The 10,693-nt window shown below is 37.5% G+C and overlaps 2 protein-coding genes across 2 annotated transcripts; both read left to right on the top strand.

The window, feature by feature from the left end:
• The first annotated feature begins 545 nt into the window (after positions 1-545).
• LOC141601780 (uncharacterized) lies at positions 546-1,745 on the top strand. The gene has a single exon (XM_074422083.1). The coding sequence runs from the start codon at positions 546-548 to the stop codon at positions 1,743-1,745; it is 1,200 nt and encodes a 399-aa protein (XP_074278184.1).
• Positions 1,746-3,440: 1,695 nt separating this feature from the next.
• LOC141601779 (uncharacterized) lies at positions 3,441-3,929 on the top strand. The gene has a single exon (XM_074422081.1). It carries the CDS (start codon positions 3,441-3,443, stop codon positions 3,927-3,929), a length of 489 nt encoding a protein of 162 aa, XP_074278182.1.
• The last annotated feature ends 6,764 nt before the right edge of the window (positions 3,930-10,693 follow it).

Raw genomic sequence — 10,693 nt, 5'->3', positions numbered from 1 at the left:
CAGAAGGCCAAACCCAAAGCTGCAAACTCGGAACCCAGCTGTTCTACTGCTGACCATAAGGACACTGAGACAGATATTAATGCTCCACAAATGGTTGAAACTGTTGCTCAGAAAGTGGTTGATCTTACCCTTGGTAGCATGACATTGATTCCTGACTCAGGTGGGGGTTGTCAGCCTGCGTTAGTGGTCACTGCCCATGTTCCCTTGTTGGCTAGTGAGAGGGCTTCCTTGGACCATCCGGAGCATGGTGAGTCTGGGACTCTATGCCCAGCTTCGGCTCTGCCCAATAGCTCCTGGACCACTAGTCAAGAGCTGGACCTTAATATTCAGGTGGTGACTGAGCAGCAGTCTCAGGATCCAATACCTGTCTCATTAAACCAGTTTGGTATCTTGGGAGATGTTGTAGAGGGAATGAATGAAAGTATTACTGTAGTTGCTGCCAAAATAAAACCTGGCACTGTGATTTCTCAACTTAGTATACCTAAACCCACCTGGGCTGAACAGGAGGTTAGTGAGACAGAAGACCCACCCCCACTGCACTCACCATGAAAATTGGGGTCTGGAATATTAGGGGAATGAATAAGCTTTTGAAGCAATCAGAGGTTATTTCTGTTTTTAATAAATATCACTTAGATATTATGGGTATTGTAGAAACTAGAATCAGGAATAAGAACGCCCTCTCTATTCAGAGAAGGAAGTTTAAACAATTTTTTATTTTGGATAATTACTCTTCTCACCTAAATGGTAGGATCTGGATTATTTGGAAGGACTCCTCTCTAAATGTTCAGGTACTAAACACCAGCAGTCAGTGGATTCACCTCTCTCTCACTCATGGGTCTCATGTTGTCGAAGCTACTTTTGTGTATGGGTTTAATCACCCTGCTCAGAGATTACCTCTCTGGGATTTTTTGGTTAGTAATGTTGGCTGTACCAATCCTTGGATTGTCCTAGGGGATGTGAATTGTGTGCGTACTACTGAGGAAAGAATCAGTTCTGACCCCCCCAATGCTGCTGCCATGGCTGAATTTAATGAAGCTATTGCTAATGCGGGCCTTGCTGAGGTTAGAACTCAGGGGTGCTGTTTTACATGGACTAATAAGCAGGATTACGCGGATAGAAAATGGGTTAGACTTGATAGGGCTTTGGTTAATGCTTCGTGGTTACTGGCTTTCCCTGATTCTTATGCCGAGGCACTTACTGCAGGAATTTCTGACCACTCCCCATTGGTCATTACTCTTGAAGCAAGTGCCCCTCCTAAGAACTCCTCCTTCAAATACCTCAATGTTTGGAGCCAGGATCAGAAATTCCTACCGCTCGTTCGTGCTGAATGGGGGACTTACATTAAGGGATGTGCCATGTATAAGTTGGTCCAACATCTCAGACGGCTAAAAGGAAACTTGCGAGGTTTGCATAGGGAACACTATGCTAACATTACTGTTAAGGTGAAAAATTTGCAGCAGCAGCTTCAAACTTGCCAGGAAAAGCTCCAACTTGACCCTCATAATAGAGCTCTTTGCCAGGAAGAGGAGAACCTCAGTAAGGATTATTGTAAAATTCGAACTATTGAACTGAGTATTATTTTTCAAAGAGCTAAGGACTTTGAAATTAAGATGGGTGATGCTAGTACAACATATTTTTCTTCTAAGGTAGCTGCTAGAAGAAATTCTTCTAACATAAGGAAAGTTGTGGACACTCAGGGAAGCTGTTTGCCTTTGCTTTCCCGGATATTTCCAAGGCTTTTTTAGACTACTATATCAGCTTGCTGGGGACTGCTGGGCATGTTACTAACTTTGACTTTTCCATAATGCAAAATGGACATATTCTGGCTCCCTCTGAAGGTAGCAGTCTTTTGGAGCCTATTACCCCTGCTGAAATCAAAAGTGCCCTCTTTTCCATTGATGCTAACAAGAGCCCAGGGCCAGACGGTTATTCATCTGGATTCTTTAAGGATGCTTGGGATACCATTCACGATAGTTTTACAACTGCTATATTGGATTTTTTCAGGACTGGCAAATTATTGAAGGAGGTGAATTCCACTCTCATTACCCTCATCCCCAAGGGGAGCTCCCCAACCACGGTCATGGATTATCGGCCCATCTCCTGCTGCACTACCATCTATAAGACTATTAGTAAGATTCTTACTGCTAGGCTTCATAAAATTATGCCACACATTGTAGGTTTGGAGCAGTTGCCTTTGTTGCCGACAGGTCTATCTTTGACAATACCATGCTGGCTAATGAGTTAGTTCGGGGGTATGACAGAAAATACAAAACACCCAGATGTGTTGTCAAGGTTGATATTCGTAAAGCTTTTGATACAGTAAATTGGGACTTTTTGAAGACAATTCTCCCACAGTTTGGTATTCCCCAAAAATTTTGTGACTGGATTATTTCTTTGGTTACTAGCACCAGGTTTTCTTTGAAAATTAATGGGAGCACTGAAGGGTATTTTGAAGGGAAGCGTGGCCTGAGGCAAGGGGATCCTCTTTCCCCCCTCTTATTTGTTCTTTGTATGGAAGTCCTTACAAGAATTTTTAAAGGACTCAAGAAGGCTCCTCAGTTTAGTTTCCACCCTAAATGTGTCAAGCTGGATTTGACCCATCTCATCTTTGCTGATGACTTGCTTGTTTTTGTTCGTGGGGACCTACCTTCTGTGAAGGCTGTCCAGCATTGTCTGAATCTTTTTTCTAGTTACTCTGGGTTGGTTCCTAATCCTAGCAAAACAAACATATACTTTGCTGGGGTTAGGACTGATGTGAAGTCTTTGATCCTTGGTGATACTGGGTATGTTGAAGACACTTTCCCCTTCAAGTACCTTGGGATTCCCCTACATTCCTCCAGACTCACTAGGGACCTTCTTCAACCTCTCCTTGCAAAAATCACTAGCAAACTGGGGCACTGGACTAGTCTTCAGCTATCCTATGCTGGCAAGGTGAATTTACTTAACTCTGTTATTTTTGGCATTGAGGCGTATTGGTGTGCTAGTTTGCTCTTACCTAAAGGAGTTGTCAAAGCACTGGAGACTGAATGCAGGAAGTTTCTTTGGGGTTCTGCTGCTAACAGGCGTATGTATTTCTTTAGTTGGAACAAAATTTGTAGGTCTCGTCAGCAAGGTGGAATGGATATAAGGGAAGTGCTCAGCTGGAACAAAGCATTCTTTATTCTGATGTTTTGGAAACTTTGTTATAAGAACACATCAATCTGGATGCAATGGTCCACTCGCTATATTTTCAAGCTCCAATCTTTCTGGGATCTAGATGCTGTTTCATGTGTTTCTCCTCTTTGGGCTCAAATTCTACGAATCAGAGATGAATTTGTCCTGAAAATGGGGTCTCCGGAGCAAAGACACGGCATTGCTTCCACACTTGGATGGTCCTGAACAAATTTCCTCTTCATGAGGCTTATGAATGTTTCCATGGTGTGCATCCTGAACCCAAATGGATGCGTCCCCTTCTTGACCCCATTGTTATTCCTAAGCATGCTTTCACTGCCACTTTGGCTGTCCAGCAGGGGCTTGCTACGGTGGACAATATTTGCAAGCGGGGAATGGTCTTAGTGAACAGGTGTACCCTCTGCTACAGTGCAGCTGAGAATACTCCACATCTATTCTTTGTCTGTCCTTTCTCAAATGGACTTATGCAGGAGGTGTTGGTTTGGCAAGGAGTTACTAGACGGGTTCTGAGCTTGAAGCACGAGCTTTATAAGCTGGCTCTCTGTCGTGGGCAGCTGTGGAAAAAGAAGTTAGCTTATTGTGCGCTTGCTGCTACCATTCATCACATTTGGCAGGAGCGCAATATCAGGATTTTTAACGGTGCGAGGCGTACGCCTGCTCAGATTCTAGCTAGGATAAAATATGAGGTGTGTGTGCGTTTTTATGCCTGGAATCGTGGGGTTGATACTGAACAACTCCTTAGCTTGCTCATAGGTTGAGGGTCTTTTTCTTATATATTGTTTATGTAAGTTAGTAGGACGAGTTGTAATCTTTCGTTTTCGTTTTTTTCTGTTAATGAGAATTGCTGGCCTTTCTCCAAAATAATAATAATAATAATAATAATAATAATAATAATAATAATAATAATAATAATAATAATAATAATAATAATAATAATAATAATAATAATAATAATAATAATAATAATAATAATAAATAATAATAATAATAATAATAATAATAATAATAATAGTGATTAATTAGTATGCTAGGATCTTCTCCTCTCTCTTCTAGGTTTCCTTATGACAACAATCAATGGGGCATGTCATCCCAATAACCTATTTATATAGGTTAGAGGTATTCTAGACAGGAAGAGAGACCTAGCCATAATAGAACTGTACTTGGTCCCCCTCCCCCCATCAGGCTGCCCACTGTATAATAAACAGGCCCTACACTTATCAGTACATCACACTATATACTCAACCGTACTGACTGAGACAGACCTAAGCCCAATGGATCATATAACTGTAGTGGGCTTTACCGGTCACATTCAACCCATTTTCATAAATAAGAAAACCGACTAATGGAAGTCCAAATCCAACATTCTCCCACTTGGGCGACATTTGTTAGTTTTAAAAGAGGTTTTATTTTACGAAAATATTTCGAAAACGTTTATTTTGTAAAACGACTCTCGGGTTGAACAACATGGCCATAAAATACATCTCAGTCTACAGAACTCGGTCCAATAAGCAATTTAATGTGAACCATAGCGGACATAGTATAATTAAGTCATACAAGACCTTCCATGATCACAACACCAAAAGCTTACCGACATGAGTCCCAAGTGTGACAAAGTGTATTGTGGTTTTAGCATAATAGATCCAAACTTTAAGATGAGCATGATTAACCACATTCGGTCACAGTCTCAATTGAGACCCACTTCTAAAGAAGTATTCCCCTTAATTACCTTGAAAAGTATGTTTATAATCATTAGAGATTAAAGTACCCAATAAAGGGTAAAGACACCAAAACTGGCAATGGCTAAACAACCAACATCCATTAAAGGATAACTCCACCCACTAATGGGCAAATAAACCACAACTGGCAATGGCTTAACAACCAATATCCATTTCAGGATAAATCCACCCACGAAAGGGTAAAAGCTTTAATGCACAACATCTCTTAACGAGACAGGAACTGAACTATAACAATAATCATACATGCATTAAGCTTATATTTAACATGCATACATTCAGTGAGAATTAAAATATCAACCTTATTACTGAAAACATATATACAGTACCTCAAGTACCAAAATATCTCAATTACAACTCCCACTACTTCAATGCATCATAAAACTCATATCTTCAACATACTTTTCAAAACTCAATAACCATGAGTGCTTTAGTCAATGGGTCCTCAATCATCTCCTTAGTTTAAAAGAGACACAAACTCGACATTTTCAAGTTCTACCCATTCTTTAACTTTGTGAATTTTCAAATAAAAAACCTTAGATTTGACACATTTCACAATATCTCATTTCCTTAGCATGATGAGAAGTTGTATATATAACAAGCTATAATCTTTGTCTCCTTAATATAGGTGGACAACTGGACAGTACATTATGTTTGACACACTTTCAAGATATAGCATCAACAGCTAACATAAAACTGAATCATATACCGGATTTTCATATCATCAAACATAACCTCCAAGGTCTAGTAAACTTTAGCATACATCAAATTACCAACAACACCATCATAAGGAATATCCAACATAGTGTTCTCCTCAAGTCTACTTTAAGGACGACATTCATTCTTACTTAAATTGTCACTTTTAATTATAAGAGTTACACCAGATTTACTCAACATTTCTCCCTTGAGATAATCTTAGCTAACATTCTGTTAGACATGTCACACACAATCTTAATACCAAACACAAAACATTCTTCCCCCAAATCGTTCATGTCAAAGACAATGAAAATATTTGCTTCTGTGTCATGCAACAAACCAAGATCATTACTACCAAGTAAAATATCATCAAAATAAAGAACAAGGAATATAAATTCAATATCCTCCCACTGATCTTGTAATATATGAAAATATCATCATCATTTTCAACAAGTCCATTAGACTGCACAAATTTATGAAACTTTATATATATACCACTGACTAGAAACCTGTTTCAATTCATAAATTGATTTCTTCAATTTACATACCATATATTCTTTAACTTTCTCAACAAAATCATTCAAAAAGAACAATGACAATATCCATTTTAGTATAACTTTAAATCATGAACAGTGAAAGACCTAAGAATCCTTTGAAGTAATAGGTGAAACGGTTTCATTGAAATTCACACCTTCTCTTTTAGTATAACCCTTTGTCACAAATCTCTCCTTAGGTTTCTTAACAACACCTTCAAAATCCAACTTTATTTTAGAGATTCACTTTACACCCGACTGGATTAAAAAACAAAACCCACTGGAGTAACAATTAACTCCTAAACTTTAATAGGTATCTTATCGATTGCATCTCATCATACATATATAACCTCCTTATGATTTATCTGCTTGCACAAAATAAATACCTTGTTTATAGGTTATAATCTTAACTATTTCACTCAAGTCATAATCAACTTCCCCGATATAGACAACAAAATCACCATAGTAAAATGCTTGATGCCTTTTTTAAAACATTTTAAAATGTGCAACAACATAAGAGTTGTGAAATAACATTATTGGTCATCATACTTCCCCCATTAGAAAAAGAAGAATAAATATTTTTTTCTAATGCATAATTAGAAGACTAACAACTCAGGATGAGGCAAACAGGCCTTCTGTTACTACAACAGATCTCTAAACCCTTCTCTAGAAATTTAACTGTTATATACTCTACAAATCTTAAACTTTAAAAATTTACAAAATAAGTAACAAAGAATTTAGGACTGGTTTTAGGATCAAAATTTTCCAGAAAGATTATAAATATAAATTCCCAACTTAACTGTCAGCCACACACCCTAAAAAAAAAGTTCAAACTTGGCTTTCATCCATCCATAGTTCATAAGACACTTAAAAAAAAAGTTTTCAGGTATTGGGTCCAAGATATATAAGGCAGATTTAAAAGCTTTGCCTTAGATAAAATATGTTAATTTGTATCTCGAATCAAACTTCTCACCCTATCTTTATAAGTACAATTACAACGCTCAGTCACACCATTTTGTTCAAGAAGACTTGGCATCGTATATTGTCCAACTATAAAACAAAAAAAAAACAAAAAAAAAAACTCATATACAACCATGAATCGCCATGTTTAATTCGACATAATAACTTTCCAACTCGGTATCATCTTTCAGTCTTAATAATGGTCATACATAACAAGCTCTAAACCTTAACAATAAATACTTTAAACTTAACAAGAGCCTTAGAGTTACTACTTATAAGGTAAACATAACCACATCTAGAATCACCATCAATGAACATGATATATGACGTCTTTCCACAAATAGTAGTGGTTCACTAATGTTAGAGTGAATATCCTTTAAGAGTTCCTTAAAATTAAGTTCAATTTCACATTTGATAAGTCCATGAATCTTCTCTTTAGAAACATGGCTAAGAATCTTATGCCATAAAATGAAAGAAAATAAAAAATTCTTTGGTCAATCTTCTTTTAATTCCAACACTCTCAACATTTAAGAAAATACCATGGGAAACAAGTCCAATCCAGTTAATACAAATCATCACAAAGAAAACATTTCCAATCATATGAGAGTTATGAAATAATTCAACTTTTAATTACAAGTGACCAAACGAAATTCACACATGTCAAATTGCGAAATAGAATCAAATATCGTCTCATATACGACACATAAATAATATTTTCTAGAGTCAAATAAAAACTTGAACTAAGCTTTAAGATAATGGTTCTTATGAAAACCACATCAAGTTTCCCTCCGTTCATTTCCATCCACACCGATTATAACCTCACCTGATAATTATTTGTTTTGGAACCCTTTAAGGAAAATACTTTTCATAAACAAATGAACCACTATCTAACCATCAATAATGAGGTGACACATCTACTAAACACGATTCAAAACAAATTGAGGCCAATAAATTACATGTCTTTATTATCCTTGCTAACCAGATTTTGTATTTTAAACACTTTCTCAATTTATGGTCAGTCTGGTCGCAAAACCAACAAGTAACTCCAGTAGTAATTGATGTGAACATTATTTGCGCACATTTAGTCCCCTAATTGAGCCTATTTTGCATACTATTATAACATTCCTTAGCCATTTTATCCGTCAAAACCTTCCTATTTGCTTTTCTAGTGCATTTCATATGTGTTATAGAAAAGGAGATAAATGAGGCGGAAATTTCTGTCTCTCGTGCTTATTTGGAAGGTTATTGATGATATTGGATGGACTAGTATGAAGAGGAGGCAAGAACGAGAGCCAACAACACAAGAATAAGGGGTATGCAAGAGGAGGAAAAGCAAGGAAGCCATTCATGAAGAAATTGCTCGGAACCCAAACCAAGAGTTGCTCCTTTGCCTCTGAAAGTATGCTAGATGAAACAGTGTCGAAAAAAAAGTGATCTAGGCTTTTGAATCACTCCAATAGGAGTCCGGATGAGAAAATGACGTCCGTTTTACAATCCGAGCTCAAACAAAGAAGCTGTCCGCCAATCCGCTCGTCCCGAGACTGAAGACGCTCGTCCCCTGAAGGAATCAGCTCGTCCACTCCTTAAATCCACTCGTCTTCCCCTGCTACAGTCCGAGCGTCTTGCTCCAAATCGGCTCGTCTTCCCTGCTACAATCCGAGCGTCCCGAGACCAATCCGCTCGGATTCCCTTACAGCAACTTTCGTTTTCTTCTTGCTCCACTAGAGATGCGCATATTTTTCAAAGACCGGCGAAAAGGAGACCAGAGTCTCTCTTGAGACCGGCGATTTCCTACCAACAATTAGCATTGTTAATTTACTATTTTACCCTTACTTAACCTAATGATGCTCTACTATATATACCCCACTTGTAATAATAAAACCATCAAGTTTTTCATTAGGTTAATTCAATCCTTCTTTAAATTAGATTAGGAGTAGATTAGAATAGATTATCATTTAATCTTTCCACAAATTACACATTAATCTCTCCTTAATTATTGTTCAAGTTTATTATTGAGTAATTCAAGTTTATTATTGGGTAATTAGAAGATTATTGGGTTTATTGGGAGATTGACAACCTTCCATCAATCATCAAGTTCTTCTATTATTCTTTGCATTATTTTTTTGGAATCTTCATAGGTATAATTCTCTTAATCCTTGTTTTAATTATTGTTAATCTTTCTTACTTGTTCATCATGTTTGGCTTTGTTATTATGATTGACAACCTTATTAACATGTTAAACTTGATCATGAGTGAGTAGTTTCCTTAACTAGGATTAGTGGGTAATTAGGGGAAACCAACATGGGGGATGATTCATGCTTAAATTAATATGTTTTCATAATTAGTTTGCTGGCTTGTTGTGATGTCAGCCTATGCACATGTTATGTTTGATGAAATGCTAAGCCTATGAATCCTTGCATTTACAACCATCTCTTATCTACTCAACATGACTTGTAAGATATAAACCAACTCGAGTCTTGTTAGACCATGCATAGAAGTTGAATAGGAGGAAAGTAAGTCGACTTGTAGGTGTTGTACAATCTAATCGATTCGGCTCCGGGACCCAACTCTTCCTATGAACCGTAAGACATAAACCAACTCGGTTCCTCCACAACATTAATTGCTTGCAACTTTGTAAGCATGTTTGTATGATCAACTCCCATGAACCCCCTATGACCCCATGACATCCTAGAACTTTTAGTCATTTATTTACATCCTTCCTTTTATTGGTTGTTTTACTTTATTGCTTTTATTAGTCTAGAACACAACTACATACCCCATCAATCGTGACACTAGCATAAATTGAGATAGATAGACTTAGAACCCAAAGCACACCATCCCATGGATCGACCTCGACTTACCACTAACTAGTTGTTTGTTGAGTATTACAAATGTGTTTGATTGGGAGACCTGACGACACTCCACACGTCAAAATGGCGCCGTTGCCGGGGATGGTGCTATGTGATTAAGTTCTTACTTGTTTGTCTATTTTGATTTTGCTATCACCTTGAGGAACTTGTTCCTCAAGGATTGTTCTTACCATTTTTGTGTAGTTTTCATGTTTGTAGTTATTTCCTTGTCTTAGATATGATGGCTCAAGACTTGACATATGGAGTATGTGGTGGATCTTTTGAGTATGACAATGGGTATGGGGAGTTTGAGGAGAAAGTCAACACAAACCTACCTTACTACTCATACAATGAAAATCCTAGCTACTACCCCAAATTTTCCCACCAAAATCACCACATCCATTATCCACAACAACCACCCACCCAATACTCACTTTACAATCAATTCCAAATACCACAATATGAGCACTCTCACACATACCCACAACAAGAAGATGAACCCATTCAAAATGTGATTCTCCAAATGATGGGAGATCAACAAAACTTTTTCAAACAAATGCTAGAGGAAAGCCAAAAGAGGGACAATGTTCTTCAAGGCATTGTTACCCATGGTGAGGAGTTGGCAATTCGAATTGCCCAAATGAAAGAATCTCAAACAAACACTCCCCATCAATGCTTGAGCATTAATCATGAATGTGAATTTGACGTAGTAACTTTTGACATGGAGAATGAAAAATGGGAGGAGCCGACC

The sequence above is a fragment of the Silene latifolia genome, chromosome 9, assembly GCF_048544455.1.
Source record: "Silene latifolia isolate original U9 population chromosome 9, ASM4854445v1, whole genome shotgun sequence".
Classification (NCBI taxonomy): domain Eukaryota; kingdom Viridiplantae; phylum Streptophyta; class Magnoliopsida; order Caryophyllales; family Caryophyllaceae; genus Silene; species Silene latifolia.
Note: the sequence above shows the minus strand (reverse complement) of the source record. Positions and strands in the feature narration are given on the sequence as shown.